We start from the raw sequence: 24,580 nt of genomic DNA on the forward strand, positions 1-24,580 counted from the left end.
CACTTGTGTGTGTGTGTGTGTGTGTGTGTGTGTGTGTGTGTGTGTGTGTGTGTGTGTGTAGGTGTCCTTTACAATGATGTCCAGGTACTGTGTGTCTTGTACAGGGGAATGTCTCTCATCCCCTGGGGACTCACTACCCTGTACTCAGGATAGTGTTCACTCCCAGTCCAGTGGGGCTGAACCCCCATGGTTGGCCTCCTTGTCAGGGGTTTTGCTCATCTGGGGTTCCCTCACCGCCACTCTGGTTCTGCCATTGGTTTGCCGTCTGCCGGTTTCAAATTATTGAAAATGTCCTCCTCAAAATGGCCGCCACCTCAGAGGAGACCGTTAAAGATACTAGTGACCCCCTGGTGGCCATTTTGGGAGAGACATTTTCAATATAGTGCTGCTTGCAGATGGTGACGGACGTGGCATGAGAGGTTTGCGTCCTCCCGTCTGTCAGAGAAGCTGGGCCCGGGACAGCTGTGCCCCCAGTACCCCCCTGATGGTGGCCCTTGCTGTCAGTGGCTTGTCTTGTGTAGATCACACCTCCCAAGGCTCCTAGTGCCCTCCTCTACAGCAGCACAGCCTCCGTCACCAAACATGAGGCAGTCCCAGCTCTCTCACAGAGCCGATGGAGCCTGCCAGCGATTCCTCGCTGACTACACAATGCAGCTCCACTCCCTTCAGTGCTGTCTCAGGACTCCCCACTGTCTGGAGTCTCCCCTTTTCATCACCTCCTCCAGAGTCCTGGATGTGTCCTGCCAGCTTTCCCTCACTGCTTGTGTTCTCATGCTGCCTGTAGCTGCGCAGTGACTGTTAACGCTGTCATTGCTGCAGCGCTGAGGTTACTTGTCATAGCAGGGACAGAGATGCATGGGACGAGGAGCAGCATGTTTACATAACTGAATTTTGGGTAGATTTGTACATACTGTGGTGGGGTGCTGCACTGTTATTGGGTGCTTGGACCTGTTTTAGCTCCCTAAAAGAGGCAACAGCATAGCTTCCCAGGGCTATGCGGGGGTCCTTTCTCTACCCTTTTTGTGAGAGCTTTGGGGAGCAATTCTTGCACTTCTGGGGTGCTTGACCAGTGGATTCTCAGGCTTCTTGGGTCAATAAAGCGTTTTTAGAGGTGGTCACAGCAATTGGCGGCAGGGCTAGCAGATAGGATTTGCTCATTTTTAGTGCATAAGTTGGGTCTATTATGTAGAACTAATTGGAAGTAGAGTTTCAACCTTCTCAAAAGCAAAGTACCTAAGTACTCCGGGGGTCATTGCTTATTTTTCTGCCCATAACTGAATATAATTAACTAGCCAGAGGATGAAAAGAATTTCCATATACCTTTCAGTGCCCCAGTCCTAATGGCACTAGGTTTCACTCCACAGGGCAATATTTTGGGGCTAGAGAAAAAAATAGGCAGCGTGCAGCTCTTCTGTCAGCATTTGGACAGGTTGCCTTCTCAGCCGCTTCCGTAGTGGGAGCCCGTCTGCCTCTCTTCCAGAAGCACTGATTCAGTCTCCTTCCTTCCATATCTTTATTAATCTTAATTTGTCCCTTTCATTTGCTTAAGGGGCAGTGTGGAGGAAGGTAGGGCTATTAATTAGATGGTGCTTCAAATGATACAAAGTCTCATGGATTATGTATAATAGCGCACTTATGTGTATATATACTATTGTGCACACCAGAGATCGGTTATGTAGAAAAATCCAATTCCACTTAATAGGAATGATTATGACCAGTTTGTCCCAACATTGAATTGGGTATGTGTCTGCATGATACATAGGGAAGTACAGTGTGACGTGTTGATTTTAATAAAGTTATTGAATTATTTTATTTAATAGGCATCTCTAATACCATTTGTTCATTTTATATTTTCCTAGGTTCATAAGAAGGACTCTGGGTTCTGGAGAGACTTTGGATTTGGAATGACGTGTCAATATAAATCTGATTTCCTTACTATTGGTAAGTTGTGGCATAAAGGGTGTAACTAATGTGATGTCCTGTATTTATGTTCATTATTTTGGGTGCACTTGCACCTAATAGAACAGACTCCACTTGACCTCACCCAACAGGTAAACTAAAAAAACCATAACGAAGACTTGATCAGTCTCTATATCTAAATAAATACAAAAAAACACCCCCCCAAAAAACCCTTCTTTTAAAAATGTTACTTGCCAGTTTACCGACCTCAGTGTAGCCTAGAATGATGTGTCCTCATACAGTATTGCTGCAGTTGCGTCAAACCGCCCCTCTCTGTGCTCCATGTAATGTTGGACTCTGTCTGTGGCAAGCGGGTTTTTTTTTTTTCCCGCTCTAAATATGCATCTTAGCTTAAAAAACAAAACTTAATGAGACTGCACTGATTCATTTGATGTGTGCTACTTGTATATCTGTCTGCCAATGAGTGTGACTCTGTATACGAAGTGCTATGATTGCAACTTTTTACCTTGCCAAGTTCCGGTGTGCTTCATCTGCAGCTTTGTACATATTTCAAACCAATTCCTGTGTGGTTAAGGTCGCAGCCTGTAATCTCTCGTACAGGTTGAGTGGTGTTTTGTTGCGTCTGCTGTCTATGCTACACCACTCAGTGGTCTCGATTTCGCCAAATTCTTGTATCTAATCCAGGGGGTACTGAAGAGCAGGACTTTTTTATTTTATTTTTTTTGGTCAGAATTTTTGTTTACGAAGGACTATAATGCTGTAAAAAAGAAAAAAAAAAAGGAATAAAACCAACCACCTGCAGGAGAAAAGTGATCCACTATGGGCAAGTCTCTATAAACACTTAACACGTGTTATACAAATTTTAAGTACCTTTTTTTTTAAGTCCTGGTTGTTACATTTCTTTTTCACAATCCCATATTGGTTCATTAATTGTTTAGTACGTTTGAAAAGGTTTAGTCTGGCACCATCTAGTGGTAAGGAATGGGAACTACATTATTTAACGTTTCACTCCCATCTATAGTACGGTATCCCTAACCATCAGTAGTGTATTGGTTCTCAAAACATACGCTGAATCTGTTTGAAAATTTGCAAAACATTTTTTTTTAGTATTATATACATAAACTTGGGTAGGTTGCCATGATTAGAGTGTGCAATCTTAAATTGGTAGAATTGTAATGTCTTTTTAATTCAGATTGTGGTCAAATGGTGGTTGTACCACAAATCTGTGTATGCCCATCAGACCAGTATGTTCTCATTGCATTTTGCAGCAGTTCAGATTTTAAAGCTTCTCTTATCTGGAGTAGTTTTTTTTTTTTTTTTTTATTACTTTTATATAACCCAATTTCTACCCTGGAGCCCTTAGCGTTCTTGTAGCGCCTGCTATCTTCTATAGCCTTTAACCATACAGTGTCTTTTGGCTACCGCGTCACAAACATGACCTATTCTAGCACACATTTTTTATTTCTATTTCATGGCTATGTACAAAGTCAATGATGTCTTCCATAAGACATAATACTGTAGGTCACTGTGATTTGCAACTAGCCCAGCAACGATTGGACAGGTAAGTACTATTAGCATTGTGCCAGAGAGTCTTTTTTTCCAATATTGTCTACTTCAACCTGACCCTTTAAGTTAATGATTAAAGTAATGGCTTCACATTTTGTGTTGCATAACCTGTGTTTTTTTATTTTCTCCTCATTTTTGCAGGTGGATTTAATTATGAAGTCCGAGGATGGGGCGGAGAGGACGTCCTTCTGTACAGAAAGTATCTTCACGGGGAGTTGATTGTGGTGCGCACGCCGGTGCCTGGCCTGTTCCATCTGTGGCATGAGAAGCACTGTGTGGATGAACTGACGCCAGAGCAGTATCGCATGTGCATTCAGTCTAAGGCCATGAATGAGGCGTCCCACCCGCATCTTGGCATGCTAGTATTCCGGGAGGAGATTGAGGCCCACTTGCGCAAACAAGCCTTTCGGACCAATAACGAGCCAGAGGCATGAGGCATGAGCCATGGGAGACTTTCTGAAAATAAACTTGTCAAAGAGTGGAAATCTGCACACAATATGGGCCTTCTAATGCAGCTGTGGGACTTATGCAGGGCTTACTAAAGTCCGGGAGAAGGGAATTGCCTCTGGCTTGTGCATCAGTCATTGCAGTGGTGGCTGGACAATTTTGGACAAATGGCAGAAGCAATTTTCTAGAGCAATATACAACTGTTGCATGTCTGTCCAGCACTAAAAGGGGTTCATATGTTCACTGTCAAGATTAGGCTAAAGGCTATTTTCAGTTATCCGTAACAACCATCTATCATGTCGTAAGTCCGTATAGAAAAGGGAATAAGCGGGTACTTTGGAGCCTGGTAAAGTGCTGCTCCCATGTGCCTTACTACTTCAGAAAGGGCAGAAAGAGTCCATATACTTATTACAGTAAACAGACTTGTGTGTTTTTGTTTTTATAATATACTTGATAATGCTTTTATTTTCCTGTGTTTGTACTTTTCTCCTTAAAGGGGGAGTATTGTGCAACCCTGAGCACATTGTTATGCTTAGGGTAATCCTCATGAAGAATCTGATAACTTGGGACATATCTCCTATTGCAGTTTCTGTCTGTGCACATTGGCAATCCAAATAGATACAAAGGGAGCTAGATGCCGCTGTTGCATCCCTCGCAGCCCGGTATCGGCCCTAATTTGCTCGGAAGTGCTCACAGCCCTATGGGTCGGCAAGCCGTTCTGTGCAAGTTGGGGCTGCTGTAGAGTACGGCTGTTGCCACGCTAACTCGCGGGTGCAAGAGACACTCAACTAATTGGATTGTCCCTATAGAGTCCGCACAGTGATTTGTTATAGTACACGGTAGGGGAGTTGGCAACATATTGCAGAGCAATATCAGTAGCACATAACCTGTATCGTGTGTATAAGTAAGCTGATTTTTTTTTTTTTTTTTTTTTATTAATTCAGTAAAACATTAAGTCAGTTGTTCTGCAGGTAGAACCATATTGACAGGTATTAGTGAATGGAAGATGTCATACTGATTTCTCCACCGAGAGAAGACTTTGTTGACTTGAAGCTTTTTACTCCCATATTCGATGCTGCTGCCACTGCCTCAGAGGTTCAGTGGCCTTACCAGCAAAAGAACCGCAGATCAGTCTCTTTATGTAGTTAGTAACTTTGCCTTGTGCATAGTCTGTGTGTAGCCACCTATAGGTACAGTCATGTTTGCACTATTTATGTTCTGTTGGAGGTACGGACCACTAATACAATAGTGCCTACACTGGCTAAATTGTAAATTGAAGCCTGTAACATTTGTGCTGGTCTTGGCAAGCTGATGCAAGAAAAGTGCTATTTGGTGAAAAGAAAAAAAAAGTTTATTTTAAATGATATAGTAAATTATCCCTAACAAGTGCTTTTAAACTTAGATTTGTATCCAAAACAGCAGCTGGAATTGTAGAGAACACATTCTGTAAATGTCAGTCATGTTAAGAAATTGTTCTATCTGTAGTGCTTTGCTACACCCTGACCTGCCTCTATACAGTGGTGTCCAGGGGAAGATGTATCGGAGCTTACCAGGTCAGTGTTATGTATAGTGGTCTAATAGCAAAGACTTGGGGGTTTATTTACTAAGCTGCTTGCTGGCATGTTTATGGCTGAAATTTAAAAGGGAAATTATTTTAGTATCAAAGCATGGGGTTTTGTTTTTTGTTTTTGCATTTAAAAGCATTGTCCTTCTAAATTTTGGGCTTAGATATACCAGGGAGCAGTAAATAAACCCCTAGGAGTTAAACCTACCATTTGGGCAGCTAGTGATTATGTTGGCTCACCAGCCTGTACTATCTTCTGTGTTCTTATTCTGATCAATGAAGACTAGCCAGAATTTGGGCAGCCAGTATGAGGCTAATGGGTATATTCAATTAAAGTCTGATACTTTCCGACATGCATTTGTCGGAATGGAGCAGACGGGACCCATTCAATGAACGGCGATTTAGCTGCTCACCACAACCTCAATCTGACTTAAAAAAAAAATGCAGATTGAGGAGAGGAGGGAGCTGAGAGGAGGAGACAGGGGAGAGCAGTAACCCAGCGGCTACAGCAGCGTAGCAGGAGGATGGAGCACCGTTGCCAGACCTAACGGCAGCGTCCACCCGGCTCTAGCAAGCAGGACCTCACTTGCTGGAGCTGGGTTGCCGCTGCTATGAGCGGCGGTGGTGCCCCATCCTCCTGCTACGCTGCTGTAGCCGCTGGGTTCCTGCTCTCCTCCGCTCACCTCCCAATAGCTGCCGGGCCAAACCTGACAGTCAGATTTACACTGTGACCGGGCCAAGCCTATTTTTTTTTTTTTTTAAAGTCAGATTGAGGTTGTCTGAAACGGGGCCGAAACCTTTCTGATTTGACCCTGTTTCTGACAGAAGCACGCGGATCGGCGGCTATACCGCCGATCCATGTGCTTTCCGACAAGTTGGAATTCCCGACCTGTCGGGAAAACTCTGGGGTCTATTGAATAGGTCGGAACCCCTTCCAACCTAAAAAAGTCTTTCCGGTAGACGGCAGCTTTCGACTGCAATTGAATATATCCCTAAATAGTTTATATATCATTTTTAGTTTGGCAGCTCACACACACAGTACAGTAGTTCAGGTTGCTTAGCATGTATCCCCATAATACTAGACACATTCAGAAGTTGTGTTCTGTTATAAATGCCAGTTGCGTTGTTGACTCCTGTCTTCATCGTAGTTGCTGAATTAGATAATGTCTCCAGTATTACGCCCATTTCATGTAAAGAAAGTGAGGCTGTTGAAACACTTCTTCAGGATCAAGTTTGTGGACAACTCCAAATTATGTATCGTATGGTTTCCCACATACAGTATCTGGTTTGATATATATATAATGGTGCAGTTACACAATATAGGGGATTGTTACTGTACTGATATTGCTGTTCAGATATATTCCTCTTTCCTATTCACTGGGCACATTGAAAGTAATAAATAGTGAGGACTGGAAACATGTAAAGGTGTTGTAATTTATTTTAAAGTATTTTTAATTGGCTTTGTTTTACTTGCCTCACTGTTATATACACCCTAAAGCCAGAGCACAGACCCACACTTACCAGAATGTTTTGCTTTTTAGTAGATTGATGTAAGAAACATGCAGACAAAGACTAGACTCTTCTGTGTCGCCACAAGTAATTGAATGAATAAAGTTTTTTTTTTCCAATTGATGGAGTGATGGTGTTATGACGGGGCACAGTGAACGCTTTTTAAATGCTCCGTTTTCATAACTTCAGCCAGCTATAAGCATTAAGGGGTCTATTCATGTAGAAAACAAATCGGAATAGCTACTTATCACTGTACATCGCATTGCTTCGATGTGATGTATAGCTGTAATAAGTAGCAATTCATGTATACTCACCCTTCTGACGATGCGCTGCGGTGTCTGGGGCTCCTGCGGTGAGGTCATCTCCAGCGGTCCTTCCCAGCGATGCGTGGAGTCCAGCGGCGGGTCCCTTTGCGCATGTGCAGGGTGTTGACCTCCCGGCAGGCTGCAGCGGTTGCTGGGTGGTCGGTGGGCGGTGCCAGCGTTAGGTGCCGAGCAGCGATCAGGGAAGCATTAAGCTTTCCTGCCGTCTCCGCACTACAGTTCAGGTTACGCCGTCCTCAGATGGCGAACCTGAACTCCATGGAGAAGCGGAAAGCAGAGCTTTCCGCACCTTCATGCACTCGCCATACAAAGGTATGGTGATGCGATTTAGACACAGAGCGGAGGTACCGCTGGAGAAGTCAAAGACTTCTCCACGGTAACCCGCTCTGTGAATTGCAGTAGGCAGAGAAAAGCCCTGTTTAACGCAAAACAGGGCTTTTCAATACTACATGAATAGACCCCTAAGTGTTTTGCTGCATGAAGGTGTAAAGCTGGGTACACACTTTAACAATGACTCCCTCGATCAGCAGAGCAGTGTGCCCCCAGCCTGTCCTCCTGTCAGCCTCCTCACAGCCCTGTCCACACTGCGCTAAAATAGCTCTGTGTATGGGCTTCTATGAGATGGTGAGGTTGGCTCAACAAATATTTAACGGTACAACATGAAATGTGACCTTCCGATCCCGGCCATTGCAGGAACATTAAACAATGTTTATGGGCTAACACTCTTGCAGCGGTACAGCGTATACACCTCTACAATGGTTGAGAACGGGTTGACGTATGTATGGGTGTGTACCCAGCTTTAGTGTGCAAATGTGTTCAGTTTCTCTTTGGAAAAAAATTCTGCTTAATAAAAAAAAAACCACAAAGCAGTAATTAAGTATTACAATATTTCTAATTTATGTATATTACAAGAACTAAATCACTGCATTATTTTTTTGGAATTCTTTGGTTTACAACTGGAACAACTTTAATTAAACAAGACACATGAAACACAAGATGTCTGGACTCCTATTTTAAAACGTATTACACTAGATGCTGGAGTTTACCAAGCATAGGTCCCATATGATGTTACTATATGTAGAATAAATTCTATTTATTTTTGCATTTAATTATTTTACCCCTGCATACTAGGTAGGTGTTTTTCCTAAGCCTAGAAGGTTAATTGTACTACTAAATCGCACAGGAGCAGTCTTGTCCCATTCATCTTTGAATGTCTACACTTGGAAAAGGAAGGTCTTCTGAGCCATTAGTCCCTACTTGGCTTCTACTTCTAAAATATAGAGCGGTATCCTATTAGCCCCGATGTCTGCATCCTTTCCCCCCATTTACCGGGGATTATGCGCACCTGAAGCATGTAAGGGGCCGCCAGAGTCACGATAACATATGGGATCAGAGATAATTGTTTTTGCGGGACCCGCAATTGCATGAAATTTCAGATCAAAATAATCATTTATCGCGATATCCGGCAGTTTTGATTGTCTGAAATCGCATCAGGGCTAATAGGATACCTCCCGTATTAATGTACTCTACAGCAGATAATGTCCTTATTTTTTTTCCAGTCTAGTCAAAACATCCCACCAGTAGTCACTGAGACAAATGCTTTTACTCTGTCCACTGCAATCATCATCTCTTCTGAAATTTTGGAGAAGTGAGCCAGTGAACCAATCTGCATTGATGTAACATTTATAATTTGCATACTCTAAAATCATAGAGAGCAGCTGATTGGTTGCCATGGGCAACTTCTCCACTGACTCACTTCTCCACACTTTTCACTGCTTCATGAATAGACACCATAGCCTGAGAAGACCAAGGGGTTCCTGCAATGGAGTTAAACGCTCACCTAGTGAGCGTTGTGACGCGGAGACTGAGTCTAGAAAGGAAGAAGCAGAGGTGACTCCAATTGGCCAGCGCTGCAGAGCTTATACGCGGGTGCACCGAAGCAAAGGGAACCCTCCAGAGACAGAGGAATTGCCCAGCGCTGCAGATCACACAGGCGGGTGCTCTGGAGCAAAGTCACCCAGCCGTGGATGGACGTATCATACATGTCAGGTAGGGATTACTAGGGAAAGCTTACGGAGTGGCTTCAAAAAACGGAACTCATACTACTCGGGCTCCAAGCACAGACACACGAAAGAGCTGTTTTACATTTAAACTTACCCCTTTTTTATAGCGCTGATTTTATTACATACTCAAACGCTCCTATTTTCATTTTTAATACAGTTTCTATATAAAAACGGAGCTGCTACTGTACCAATAGCACAAGCATATAGATTATATTTGTACAGCCAATCGGGTCCTAACTGCCATGTCATGTTGTGTGCTAAGCGATCTAGGTTAGCCCAGATGGCTCAGCACACACCGCTATATACACAGTGATGTGTGCTGAGTGATATGTACTAAATGTCTGAGTGGGTGATGGTGACATGTGGGACTGTGCATCGCCATCGCTATGAGGTGTGCACATGGAGCGACCTGTGCTTAAGACAGATCGCTTCGGAAATAGGCCTGTATGTATGCCCTATAACATTGCGAACAAGCCGTACCCCACATGCAGTGGTAAGGAAAGGCTCAAGCCTTGGTCTTTATGAGGTGTCCTCACTAGTGCTACTGCAGTTTCATGCACTAGAAAAATGCATAATTTTGAAGATGGTGCAAAACAGTTGGGCATCTTCTGTAACCTCATACGATGATGCAACACCTTATCACTGAGTTTAAATGTGGTATTTTTAAAACATACATATCAGTGGCTAATAAAAAAAAAAAAGGACCATTAAGGTTGTATATCACACGGTGGGCTGTCTACGTTAGCTGATATTACATTTTTATACCGCTTTCAGATTGCAAATGCCTGGTCGCATCTAGGAATTTGAAACAGGTCCTTCCTGAGTGTGACTCAGCATTGGACTCTGAGAACTGGCTTCCTGACCCAGCAATTTGCCTGGTCGGGTTGCTATCAGGGTGGGGATGGTGTTGGGAGATGAGATCATGTCTGCGCTGCCTCTCCCTATGCTGTGTCTGTGCTCCCAAGTCGTATCGACCCAGGTAACCCATTCAAACTGTACCTGACCCGGGAATAACCATTAATTACCCGGTTGAAATACCGGATCAGGCGACCAGGGATTGATGGAGTTACCCTTTTACGCAGCACAGTGCCCTGTGTTGATCTGGCAATATGCTTGGTTGATACCGGGTTATTTGTGCGGTGTTAAAGGGGTATTGGTGAAACTTTCATCAACCATTTAACCAACCCTCTGCAAATGTGGGGCAATACAAATAAAGATTTTGACATAGAATTTGAGGATGCTATTATGGAAATGTAAGAGACTAATGAGGACGATGTTTGTGTCAAATTAGCTCAGCAATGAGTGGCAGCAGTTTTTGCCCATGATGAAAAGGCCACTGTCATGACTTGGTATAAGATGTAATTGGCTACACACAGCTTGACAAAATAATAGATGTATGGATGTTAACCATCTAAGAATCTCCTCCCTGTTAAGTCAGTCAGAGCATATTCGTGCATATTACTTTTCGAAATCTGTAAAATAATTACAAGCAGTCCAGTATCAACTACCAACAGCTTGAACCAGCAGATGCAAGCGCCACTGCCAACACCCTCATCATCAACCTCCAATGATTGGAAGTCATCCTTCAAAAAAGAATAGGTTTGTGGGATTCCAAACAAAGCAAGCTCTAAAGTGCTTAATTTGTCCAATCATCTACTCATCATGCAGTCATCTGGACTCACTTGCACTTTTTAAATCGCGTGCACTGATTTCAAATCGCTTTCAGGGTTTTTGGCTGAATTGAAAAAAGTTCAACCTACTGAAATCACTCGCACTGATTTGGATTCACGTGCACTGATTTCAAAACACTTTCATGGTTTTTTTTAAATTGAAAAAAGTTCAACCTCCTGAAATCACTCGCACTGATTTGGATTCATGTGCACTGATTTGGATTCACGTGCACTGATTTCAATTCACGTGCACTGATTTCAAATCACTTTCATGGTGTTTTTTTTCTGAATTGAAAAAAGTTCAACCTACTGAAATCACTTGCACTGATTTGGATTCACATGCACTGATTTCAAATCGCTCATGGTTTTTTGGAATTGAAAAAAGTTCAAACTCCTGAAATCACTCGCACTGATTTGGATTCATGTGCACTGATTTGGATTCACGTGCACTGATTTCAAATCACTGTCATGGTTTTTGGCTGAATTGGAAAAAGTTCAACCTACTGAAATCACTCGCACTGATTTGGATTCACGTGCACTGATTTCAAAACACTTTCATAGTTTTTTTTTAATTGAAAAAAGTTCAACCTCCTGAAATCACTTGCACTGATTTGGATTCACGTGCACTGATTTCAATTCATGCGCACTGATTTCAAATCACTTTCATGGTTTTTGGCTGAATTGAAAAAGTTCAACCTCCTGAAATCACTCGCACTGATTTGGATTCACGTGCACTGATTTGGATTCACGCGCACTGATTTCAATTCAAGTGCACTGATTTCAAATCACTTTCATGTTTTTTTTTTTGCTGAATTGAAAAAGTTCAACCTACTGAAATCACTAGCACTGATTTGGATTCACGTGCACTGATTTCAAAACTTTCATAGTTTTTTTTTAATTGAAAAAAGTTCAACCTCCTGAAATCACTCGCACTGATTTGGATTCACGTGCACTGATTTCAAAACTTTCATAGTTTTTTTTTAATTGAAAAAAGTTCAACCTCCTGAAATCACTCGCACTGATTTGGATTCACGTGCACTGATTTCAATTCACGTGCACTGATTTCAAATCACTCGTGGTTTTTTTTCTGAATTGAAAAAAGTTCAACCTCCTGAAATCACTTGCACTGATTTGGATTCACGTGCACTGATTTCAAATCACTCGTGGTTTTTTTTTCTGAATTGAAAAAAGTTCAACCTCCTGAAATCACTCGCACTGATTTGGATTCACGTGCACTGATTTCAAAACACTTTCATGGTTTTTTTTAATTGAAAAAAGTTCATCCTCCTGAAATCACTTGCACTGATTTGGATTCACGTGCACTGATTTGGATTCACGTGCACTGATTTCAATTCATGCGCACTGATTTCAAATCACTTTCATGGGGTTTTTTTTTTTGCTGAATTGAAAACAGTTCAACCTCCTGAAATCACTCGCACTGATTTGGATTCACGTGTACTGATTTCAATTCACGCGCACTGATTTCAAATCACTTTCATGGTTTTTGGCTGAATTGAAAAAGTTCAACCTCCTGAAATCACTCACACTGATTTGGATTCACGTACACTGATTTGGAATCACGTGCACTGATTTCAAATCACTTTCATGGTTTTTTTTTTTTTTGCTGAATTGAAAAAAGTTCAACCTCCTGAAATCACTCACACTGATTTGGATTCATGTGCACTGATTTGGAATCACGTGCACTGATTTGGAATCACGTGCACTGATTTGGAATCACGTGCACTGATTTGGAATCACGTGCACTGATTTCAAATCACTTTCATGGGTTTTTTTTCTTGCTGAATTGAAAAAAGTTCAACCTACTGAAATCACTCGCACTGATTTGGATTCACGTGCACTGATTTCATTTCACGTGCACTGATTTCAAATCACTTTCATGGTTTTTTTTTTTTGCTGAATTGAAAAAAGTTCAACCTCCTGAAATCACTTGCACTGATTTGGATTCACGTGCACCGATTTCAAATCATGGTTTTGAGATATACAGCTGTAGCCATGCTCATTTTATTGCAATGTGGGGCTTTGCCTATTCGCAGCTGGTGATCACTGCATTTATTCCTAATGGAATTGCTAACTGCAAGTAGTCCCATTCCTGTGCTACATAAGCATGGTTAAATCTGCAGGTACTAAAGCAGTGCAAGTTATTCTATTAAAGTACCCCAGAGCTTTTGAATTATGGCATTAATTTAATTTTAATAATCATATAATAGTTCTATTTTCTTGAATTGGATATTGTATTTATTCATTGGGTTTATTTACTAAGTGCAGGCAAGCTGTAACACAACTACTTGATTGAAAATGTTGCACCAGTTTCAAAATGTAAAATAATTCAATGATTTCAAACTGTTAATTTTTGTGGATTGGGATGCATCAGATTAAAATGGTGGAACTATAGAAACAATGGGAATGAATACGTGGTTAGTTGATTTCCACATATTTAAGTGTTGACATTTTTAAAATGAATTAAACATTTGGAAACCTATCAAGGATCAATTATATCCCTTTTCCACAGACCTGAAATCCTGGGTTATTGTGCAACAACCCAGGCTTTAGGTCAGTGGAAGATTGTCCAGTTATCTAGGAAATTCTTAGGTGCGTAGCAGGGTTTTTAACCTGGGAACATCCTGGTTGAGCTGCAACATAAGTTGGTTGAGAGGTCCCGGGTTCAAAATCATTCAAGCTTGGTAGTAGATGAAAAAAAATCAACCGGGGTTTATTGATAGAATAGGTTATAACAGTTCAGCACACACTTCTGTAATCCAATTCCACATGACTAATTCCCACCACAATCTCCAGACAGAACATTACTTCTTCTAGGCCCTACACACTGGCCGATTTTCTGAAAGATATGAACGATCTCGTTCATATCTTTCAGTTTGGAGACTCCAGCGATGAACGATGCACGTCCCCGCGCTCGTTCATCGCTGGTCTCCCGTCGGCTGTGCATGCAGGCCAATATGGACGATCTCGTCCATATTTGCCTGCACTTCAATGCAGCCGCGTGACGGGGGGAGTGAAGAAACTTCACTCCCCCCGTCACTGCGCCCCTCCCCCCCCCCGCCGCCGGGTCGCTCGTCGGCCGTATCCGCCGTCGGGCAGCACGGCGGCGGGTCGGCCAGTGAGTAGTGCCCCTTAGTCTGGGAGCAGAGAGTCTCTTCTGGCAATACAGAGTCCCAGATAAATCAAATATAATGGGTCCCCAAGCAGATCCCTGGCAGATCATCACTTCTTAGCCTGGGATCAAAGAATCTCTCTTCAGCTCTCTGGGTGGTTCTACTTATACACCCAGAAGCTTCATATTGCTGGGGTGTGTGTGTGACCTCTGTGTCTTAAGATCTTACAGCATTGGAATACAATACATATTCTAATCAAGGTGATTACATCAGTCAGAGAGCAACCCTGTCTGGTCAGCTCACTTTTGGACAATAAGGAGTAAACCAGGCATGTCCAAACTGCGGCCTTCCAGCTGTTGAGAAACTACACATCCCAGCATGCCCTGACAGCAAAACTGTGTCAGGGCATGCTGGGATATTCACAACAGCTGGAGGGCCACAGTTTGGACATGCCTGGAGTAAAGAAACATGGACAATGGTACCTCATGACTCACCCTCTGAGGGTCCACTGTGGTGTATGAAAACAATAGTAAACTAGGTCTAACACAAATACATCATCTAAAGGGTAACAGAACATATATTAATAATATTTAGGTTTATTTAAGCACAGTAGTGGGTGAGCAGCAATGGACATGTTATGGAGCATGAACAAACAGACAAATTGGATGTATATGAATATGGGTATAAAAAGTACATCTTTGACATAGAAATGAGGCATAGCTATATTGTTTGTCACAGACCTCATTCTCTCACACTGGTAAACACAGATAGTCTGACCTGGGGCCCGTTTACAGGATGAGGAGGGCCACTCTTCCGAGCAAAAGGAGATGTAATCTGTAAGCCCAGGCTCTTGAGAATGGCAACTCAGTGGAAATGGGTCTGTCCCAGTTTTGAACGGTGTTCCAAATATCAGGTCAGACCCAGGACTTCAGTGGGAATGAGGGATTAAACTAAAATGTTGATACTTACGCCAGAAGTGTTTCATATCATGAAGTGGAATTTGTGTGGTTTTCATAATAGTCTTTGAAATACGGTTTTAGAACCATTCAAAAATTTGAAGTGAAAAAGGGAAACATTAGTCCAATTAAAAATAGTCAGTATAGCTGCCTTAACCATTTGAGAGCAAATATTTTATTTTAACATCAGCACTGTAGAGATGCTTTAGAGCAGGGGTTCTCAACTGAAGTACCACAAACAAGACATGTTTTGTCTTTAATCAAGCACAGGTGGTTTATTCTATGATGCTGGGTACAGAATTATCCTACAAAAAAAAAAAAAAAAAAAAAAATTGTTCAGAACAACTTTTGACTTTTTGTTCAGCTCGATAGAAAAAGCCTTTCGAGTACAGGCATCACAATGGGGTGCTGGTAACACCTGGCTTGGAAAATGTCAACCCCAACGCAGTGACCAAGAGCTGTGTTCTTAAGTGTGGCATTATCCTGCAGTGCCCAGCATCTGTAATAGCAGTGCAAGCAGAGCCTCTGGGTGAAGCGCAGTATCGCTGTGCACACCTCCAGAGTGATACAAGGGGAAGGGGGGGGGGGGGGGGGGGGGGAATGTCTGGATGGAAAACCTTACATGCAAGATCTGCCAGAAAAAAAAGGTTTTAAAACTTAAATCAGCAGAAAAAAACTCTAATACCACTTTCAGACAGAAATATCTGAATGTCCCGCATTTACCCAGCATTTCAATGCCTGGTCATTTTGCCCGTCACAGACTCTCATTTTACACAGACAAGCAAATTACAGGGTCCAAAATTTCCACCAGTCAATTTGCGGATCAAACCTGTGTTAAAGGGTCAACCCAGTTTGAAATTCACGGGTCTCCAACCCTGGTAAATTCCAGGGTCTAAGTCTCAGGAATTTCACATTGTGTGTGAAAGGGGTATAACGAGCGTTAGCTTTGAGGAAAGTCAGGTTCTCATTTTTTGTTCAGTGATTGTTTTGCGTCCCATCTGGTATAAAGATTCCGATTTAGCAACACAAGTCCTAAAAAGTATACAACAACATTACTGTAACATCAATTATTCAAAACAGAGAAAATGAAAACACAAGACTCTAGATCCATTTTGAAGCAAGTCTGTATTTATTGATGCAAACACAGTAAAACATAGAAAATCCTGCTTCACATTACAGCTCTGAGTGATCAAGCTGGTGGGAAATGTAACAGAAATAACCAAAAGAATGGAATGTAGGCAGAGCAAGTAGGCCAGAGTCATAGCACGTATGAGAAAAGCTTCAGTAGTGTTTAGATATAAGCCAAGAGACAACTGCAAGGTTGAGTATCCCTCCTGAGCTTTACAGACCATTCAGCTTGCATTAGAAAAACCCATTCAGGAGTAGTCATGACAGTTTTCAACAATACACACAATAAGGTTTTTGTCCATTCGCCTTGTGGTAGGATGTGAGGTTTTCCAGGCCCTTTGAGTGTGGCAAGCGACTGTCTGTGGCCTCTTTAGTATGGATTACATTGTATGGTAATATACAGTGCTTACTAGTTCTAGAAAAAGCAGCTATTGGCAGATACTAATACTTCACTCACGGAAAGATGGCAAAATGTATCGTGTACTAAGTCTCAGCACTAACATGTACTGAAACTAAATTGGCTTTTGGAAATTGGGGTAATCAGACAGGAAAACAAAAAACCCCACAGACACTCAATGTAAACAATGCCTTTGACTTGCAAGGTAGCATAAAGCAGATCTGTGATTGATCCATTATCTTAAACATCCCCCCCCCCCCCCCCCCAAAAAAAAAACCCTCTATGGCCATCTTGATTTTACAGGCCTGTGGGATGTTCGCATGTCTAACAAGCAGCTTTGTTAGACTGAGAATGATAGCTCAGTGCACCTTTATACCAGCAGCTTAGAACACATGAGGAGAGGACAACCAGACCAACACATTTTAAAGATTATTATTTGTATTTAAAATATATCTGGCAATAACTAAGACTTGTAGAATTAAAAATTTCACTTTCCATTAAGACTAAATATTTATCTTTGGATGAAGTTATCACTTCTCTGCTACACTGTGTCCAGTCTAAAGGCCCATATAGACAGGCCGATGTGGGAGAGGTGTGCTGAGCGAACCGCTATCTCCTCCCGCTCAGCACAGCGCGGTGTGCCGAGCATGCGGGGGGAGACGGGGGGGGGGGCGCTCATTTCACCCAGCGGGTGAAGTGAGTGACCCGCTAGATTGGCCTGCAGGCCAATCGCTGTAGGGGGTACACACGGAGCGATAATGCTTAAATTCTAAGCAATCTAGTCAGATTGCTTAGAATATCGCTCCGTGAGTACCCCCCTTAATGGTTTGACTAAGGCTGCAGAGTAGTTCTAGCCATCGCAGACACTTTGACGGAGTGTAGGCAGTGGCCTTGTGTCATTTACCACATCTACACTCTACCTAAAGGGGAAAATAAATAATTTCAAAGCAGCTTCAGTTAGTTTAGGTGAAGACCGCCTTTAAAAAACAGAGGGCATTGTCTAAAGCAGTGTACTATTACAGTGCATTGTGTCAATAATGCCCCTTTCACACCACACAAATAACCCAGTATTGACCCAGCTTATTGCCGGGGCGGTGTGAAAGCGCCATAGCTGAAATCCCGGGTCGCCCGACCCGGTAATGCAAGCTGGGAATAAAGCAGTGTTATTCCCGGGTTGAATACCGGGTCAATGGCAGCGTAAACGGGCTTCCGGGTCAATGCGACCCAGGACCCGTTCACTACAACAGGGAGAGGCGGCGCAGAGATGATCTCATCTCCCAGCTCCGGCTCTGCCCCTATTGGCAACCCGCCCGGCATATTGCCGGGTCGGGGAAGCCAGCAGTAGCGTCCAATGCCGGATCCCCACTCAGTTTCCAATTCCTGGGTAGGGGTGAAAGGGGTATAAGCAGAAGCTGCTTTATCATTTGTATAAATAGAAAAGGCCCAGCCTATGTTTATGGCATACGTGGCCATGGTGAAATACCTAGATTACTACATTTCGGCATGCTTAAGACTGCATGAGAAAAGAGTCACTTTAAAGGCACCTTCATTGTGTCTAACAGCCTGTGTATCTTATGTACGCATGTATATTGTTGCTGTTTAAATTAACGTGGTTACATTTCTTCCCCAAACGTGTGAGATGTGCAGGTTCGGATTTACTGTTCTTAATGCTGAAATTGGATTTATCTTATTGGCTATCCAAAATACGCGATAGCAAGATAGGCAGTTTTTTGCAATCAGAGTAAAGGGCCCTACACACTGGCTGACATGACTGCACGATATGAACGATCTCGTTCATTAATGAACGAGATAGCGTTCATATCGTGCAGTGTGGAGGCTCCAGCGATGAACGATGCGCGGCCCCGCGCTCGTTCATCGCCGGTCCCCGTGTCAGCTGTACATGCAGGCCAATATGGACGATCTCGTCCATATCTGCCTGTACTTCAATGCAGCCGAGTGACAGGGGGAGTGAAGAAACTTCACTCCCCCCACGTCACTGCCCCCCCGCCGCCGGGTCGCTCGTCGACCGTATCCGTCGGGCAGCTCGTCGGCGGATCGGCCAGTGTGTAGGGCCTATTTCACAGTAAATCCCCATCTCTACTGAAAACAGAACTTTCAGGTGGTTGTTTGCGCTGTACTGTAGCTTGAATATTTACTACCTCACTGTAGCAGCAAATGGCTGTATGGGCAGACAAAAGAAATAGAATGGATAGCAGATAGCGCTCCCCAGGCCCAATAAAAACCCCACACATTTATAAACACCCATCAATTTCAGAAAACAGGGCCCTGCCCATCTGTTTGTTTTAATAGCATATATGGGGTTAACCTTTTTTGCAAAAAAAAGGCTAATACAGTGCATTATTCTGTACTCAGACAGCTATAAATTTCTGCATTCTGCTAGCTGGCATCCCAGCAGCAGAGGGTTATTTATTTTTTTAAATAAAAAACCATAAGAAAACCTGTATCCATTTCAGATTTTTCATAAGTGCTTAAAGCATGAAATATATATTTATATAATTTATATACCAGTATTTAGTTCTGTAAAAGATTATGTACAAAATCAGCAGACCTCCCCAGCCAGCTAGGACCGTCTTCCTGACCAAAACATTCTGCACATTACAAGAAAAAACAAACATACAAACAAAAAGAATCCTGTGTGCTTCAGGTGCCTTGTGAGTCCTCTATCAGGCTCTGTTTAGAAGTGTTGACCTGTGTGGAAAAGAAAAAAAGTATTAGCTACCATCTTAAATACAAAGGAATCCACCTGTAGAATGTGGGGGACAATTTAAAAAAAAAAAAAAAAAAAAAAAAAAAAAAAGAAGTTTAAAGCCATTTCATTTATGTGCACAAGTAAATCCATGGGTCAGTTTCATTTGTTCTGGGACAACTAAATGCAGAGTTGCTCACTGACAAGTTCAGCTATTGATTGGTGTCCAGGGCGCTCTAATGTAAATTCACTATATATGATCAAGTGAATTAAAATAAAATCAAATACATCCCTTTTATACAGAAAATGACTGGCAGATCCTGTTAGTCTTCAATCCAAATGAGGGAATTTCAATGTGGATTCTAAGTTTTCCAACACGTTTAGCATTACTTTTTCAGGCTCATACAGAGAGTGGAAAACAAACATGTGTAGACCAGCTTCATACAAGATGGAGACAAAGTCCTTGACATATCCAACATAAGGGAGCGTACCCCACTCACACAAATTATAGGAAGAAAACACACACATCAAGGTATCTTTAAACAAAGAGTACTTTACACCAGACTGTTTCGACTAGATCCTTAGAAAAGGTAATTCATTCAGATGGAATCCAATAGCTTAGCGAACCCGGCACACAGGGTCTAGCTGAAAAACTCCTAAATAAAAAGGTATCTTTATCACTGGTGTGGATTGTCAAGATGCGTACCCCAACTCACATGAATCATGAATGGTGGAAACTCATCAAGGTTTCTTTAGTCTGTACTCCCCCGGATGCAGTATTCCCACTTTATCAAGACATGTGTGAGTGTCGGGTACGCTAAGCTGTTGGATTCCATCTGAATGATTTACCTTTTCTAAGGATATAGTCGAAACATGCTGGTGTTTAGTGCATGAAGTATTCTTTGTTTAAAGATACCTTGATGTGTTTATACTGCCTAAAATTTGTGTGAGTGGGGTACACTTATGTTGGATTTGTCAAGGACTTTTTGTCTCCATCTTGAATGAAGCTGGTCTACACATGCTCTTTGTTTTACCCTCTCTGTAGGAGCCTGGAAAAAAGTCATCCTAAACAATTTGGAACACTTAGAATCCACATTGAACTTTCCTCATTTGGATTGAAGACTAAAAGGATCTACCAGTCATCTTCTGTATAAAAAGGGATGTATTTGATACTATTTTCATTCACTTGTTCACAAAAGCCCTTAGGTGATGGAATCTTTGAAATGCATAGAGCTATGTTCCACTGTAACGTTACATCAACTTTGATCTGTATGTGGACGACAAAGGCTGACGAAATATTGCATATTAGCTGTAAGTAAGCAAAGATGACTGTACCTGAGAGTCTTCCAGCTGTCTTTCTCCATGTGATTATCTGGACCTTCGTTCTCAAAGGAGGCCACAAAGAGAGCTAAAACACAAAGGAGACCATATTAGAACTCCTGTGATTGGAGGCAGGAGGCTCCACAATAGCCCACTACTCTCATGCAGGTGCTTATGCAGAGCTAGCACAACCCACACACTTGGCAAATCCAATGAGCACTTAGAATTTTAAATTTGGGTAGTACTGTCATTTCTTAATTTCAGGGTAAAACAGTTGGCCAGTATTTGAGCTACACGCTAAAGTGGCACATTCTGCCTGTATGCCAAATACACTCCTTACATTATAACATGGTCTGCCTAGGAATAGAGTTGGTTGTTCTTTGTTTTATTACCAAATCTGCATAAGCCACACAAGTTAAGAGGTCACAGTCTCCCACATTACTGAAAAACAAACCCACCCACGCCACTTACCTTCCTCTGTGTAGATTGGCGATGTTAGCAGGTACGTTTGTATCTTCTTGTCCTTCTCAAATGGACATTCCACCTGCTTCCACGTAAGGAAATCGTGAATTTGCCTGGAAATCTCCAAAAATTTCTGGAAATAAAATGGTCAAATACAAATCTAACCAAAAGTACATTATCTACAAACAACAACATAGGAGCATACACTTTATGAAATACAATCATTGTTCCTAATTTATGTTGTTCTCTAGCGAAAAACCTGTGAACCCCAGCCCACATAAAGGTAAAACCAAACATCTGTTCATGAACAATGTCCTTAGTAACAAGACACCAACCTAATATGCCAAAAAGACGTCTCATTATATGCATCCACCAGTAGATGGAGCCAGAACTTTTCACATGTGCATTATTATTTTCTTTTACCTTGAAATTAATGTGTCCATTCGGTAAACGATTGGAGTGGATTTTGTGAAGGAAAAAGATATCTTTGATAAACAGGTTGAAAACTGGGGATAACTATTTTCTCCCGGCTGCTATTGGCACTCTGTGACCGTTGAGTCGCCCCCCTGAAGTGCTGTGCGGTAATTGCAGAAATTGCTAGATGGGTCCATATGGTGCTGTAAACGTGACAGACAGATTAGCATACCATCGCTATGAAAGCACAAGTACCACAATTACCTCACTGACCAAGCTCTAATCCAACCTCGCCTCAAGTCTGATAGCCATTTATTCTGCAACCGCCCAATATCATGTCTAGAGCTCTCATTTGTACAGACCATTACATCACTTCCTGACCTATTAGTTACAGTTTATTCACAAAAGACTATGCATTTTCTGCATGCATCTTTCATTGTTGCTGCCAACACTACTCATACAGCTCACATTGCTGCATCTATTCATGGGAATACAGGTAACATTTTGTAAATGCTGCTGCAGACATATCTGAAAGAGTTGGAGTTCCTTGTTGCAATTTCTCATTACCTCCAGGACATCAAACTTTGCTGTTTTGACCTTTGACCAAGTCTTCTTAAGTCGTGCCACAGGACTAAGGTTCATACCAGCTAAAAAACAAAGCATAATAAAAAAAAATTAAACAGAACAAAAGCTAACACTTTAACATACCATTAAAACAAGGAGAACACAATCACCTGCTGAACATGCCAAACCAGTGTTAGGGCACCCAACCAGACTTCACACACATTTCTCCCACCTCTGGAGGCTGCAAGAAGAAATGTGTCCCCCCAGTGGCTATAGGCATCTGAACGGAGCAATAATTAAGCTTAGTCAGGTGCTCACTTGTATAGACGCCCATAACTATTGATTCGCCCCTTTGTTTACATACCTTGCCCTATATTTGGAATTGAGAGTTACTAGTATTCAAGCTGGACAGACCTAAGGTAGTCCAACTTCCATTACTAGTGTTCAACTATCACTAGAACAGCGACACTGCTCCTTGGGAACCACTGCACTAGAAGATAGAGAATTCTAAACATAGCAGCCCAACACTAAATACCATGAAACATAGCCATCGTTTTTCGGCATACCATTCTCCCTCTTTCTCTTTCCCCCCCCCCCCTCCTCTCTGGTATATAAAGAAAAGGCTGAGGGCATAATCAAAGCTTCTAAGGGGGTGATTAAATTAGCCACATAACTTAAAAGTCTGGAGCTATTTAATAGCAGATTACTACCTGCATCCTCCTGAGGCGCCAACAGATCTGCGTTACAAAGTGGTTCTGGGGCAGGCCACCGTGTTGCCACAGGCAGTAACTGTATAGCTCCAGGCACCTAAACCAGGAGCTATATGGCTTACCATGGAAAACAGCGTTAAAACCCTGTGGCCAACTGAATCGCCCACTAAGTTAATTACATTCTTAGATTAAATGCTAAAGAATTTTTATATAAATATCACATAAAATAAATTGACCCCCAAATACAAAGCATCCTCTGACACAAACTACTTACAAATTATGGCCATCGTGGAGTTAAAATTGCCAATATTGAAACATTCCCGGGCAACATCTATGAAGAATTCCATCACTCTTGTCCTCTGCTTCTTCTTTACCACCTGGCAAAACCAAGAGACATCCAAAAGATGGAAATGAAAAAAAAAAAAAAAAAAAGAAGATTACAATCACATTTTAAATGACTAGAAGCTAACAGTGATGCAGCCCAACAACTACTGTATTTATATAAATGGCAATAAACAGTATACAAGTCTCATGCAGTTGTATTGCACTGTAATATATTCCTTCAGGCACAAGTGATATGTTATTACAGCAACACACTCCTAGGAACAGTGGAGCCCAGTAAGACAATTGATGCCTATAAGAGATCCCCAATAATGTACTGCTTCAGCTCTGGCACACATCAGTTGTTACAACACATTGCTTCAGCTCTGCAGATACCACACAATTTTAGTTGTTCACTCAGAGCTCTGGTTAGCACTTTTTTCCTCCACACCGCAGTTTTCTAAGAATTATTTAGTGTATCACTAAGCAATAGTCTACTGTAAAAAGGAAGTTGCACAGCTATTGCACAAACCAGATCATCAACTTTAAAAACGGACATTTAGGATTAGCCTAGATAAAAAGAAACCATGTAAAGAGTGTTTTGTTTTTTGCTGTGCGGAATAGACAAAGCTGTATTCACCATACTGCGAGCTAGATAGGACTAGTGTTAAGAAGCTTTACTAAGAAAGTGTAGGACAGGCCCGTGTACCAAAGCCCATTCACCCAAACCTGCATACGTTTATCAATATAAGTCATAGTAATGGTTAGCATTACTGCTTCACAGAACTGAGGTCATGGGTTCGATTCCTACCATGGCCCTAACTGTGTGGAGTTTGTATATTCTCCCCGTACTTGCGTGGGTTGCCTCCGGGTACTCCCGTTTTCTCCCACAATCCAAAAATATACTGGTTAATTGGCTCCTGACAAAATTAACCCTATGTGTGAATGTCTGTGCGTGTAAAATGTGCTAGGGAATATAGATTGTAAGCTCCACTGGGGCAGGGACTGATGTGAACGGCCAAGTATTCTCTGTAAAAGCGCTGCGGAATATGTATGCGTTATATAAGTAACTGGTAATAAATTGTAAGCAGTTTATTTTTTTTATTTTTTTTGGGGGGGGGGCAGGGGGATTGTTCCTGGATGCTGGAGCACCATCTTGCCAAGCAACAATTAGCTAAGGATTAGCCATGCCCCTTCTAGTTATCAAACTAAACACTTGCAGTTCTGGACCAAGTAACTCTGGAAAATGCTAGGATATATTTCTTAGAGACAGTTCGGTACTGCAGATATATGCTGAAGCTAATCTTGGGCCTATGAGAATTGACAGCAGTAGAAAAACACTGCAGCATGTTAAAGAGTGCATTGTTGCACAGAACTCACCCTGCATATCTCTGTAGCCACCAGCATG

The 24,580-nt window shown here is 42.1% G+C and overlaps 2 protein-coding genes across 2 annotated transcripts in view; one reads left to right on the forward strand and one right to left on the reverse strand.

Annotated features, from left to right (window-relative positions):
* Positions 1–7,125, forward strand: part of CSGALNACT2 (chondroitin sulfate N-acetylgalactosaminyltransferase 2) — an 86,187-nt gene extending 79,062 nt beyond the window's left edge. The window contains exons 7-8 of the mRNA XM_063958743.1: positions 1,860–1,941; positions 3,628–7,125. Of these exons, the coding sequence (XP_063814813.1) occupies positions 1,860–1,941; positions 3,628–3,920 (375 nt within the window). The 3' untranslated portion in view covers positions 3,921–7,125. The remainder of the gene's footprint in view (positions 1–1,859; positions 1,942–3,627) is intronic.
* An 11,818-nt stretch (positions 7,126–18,943) lies between these two features.
* RASGEF1A (RasGEF domain family member 1A) overlaps positions 18,944–24,580 on the reverse strand; it is a 30,743-nt gene continuing 25,106 nt past the window's right edge. The window contains 9 exon segments of the mRNA XM_063963124.1: positions 18,944–19,383; positions 20,717–20,789; positions 21,173–21,296; positions 21,587–21,673; positions 21,675–21,728; positions 21,730–21,780; positions 22,145–22,224; positions 23,126–23,228; positions 24,553–24,580. Of these exon segments, the coding sequence (XP_063819194.1) occupies positions 19,359–19,383; positions 20,717–20,789; positions 21,173–21,296; positions 21,587–21,673; positions 21,675–21,728; positions 21,730–21,780; positions 22,145–22,224; positions 23,126–23,228; positions 24,553–24,580 (625 nt within the window). The 3' untranslated portion in view covers positions 18,944–19,358.

The sequence above is a fragment of the Pseudophryne corroboree genome, chromosome 3 (genome assembly GCF_028390025.1).
Source record: "Pseudophryne corroboree isolate aPseCor3 chromosome 3, aPseCor3.hap2, whole genome shotgun sequence".
Taxonomy (NCBI): domain Eukaryota; kingdom Metazoa; phylum Chordata; class Amphibia; order Anura; family Myobatrachidae; genus Pseudophryne; species Pseudophryne corroboree.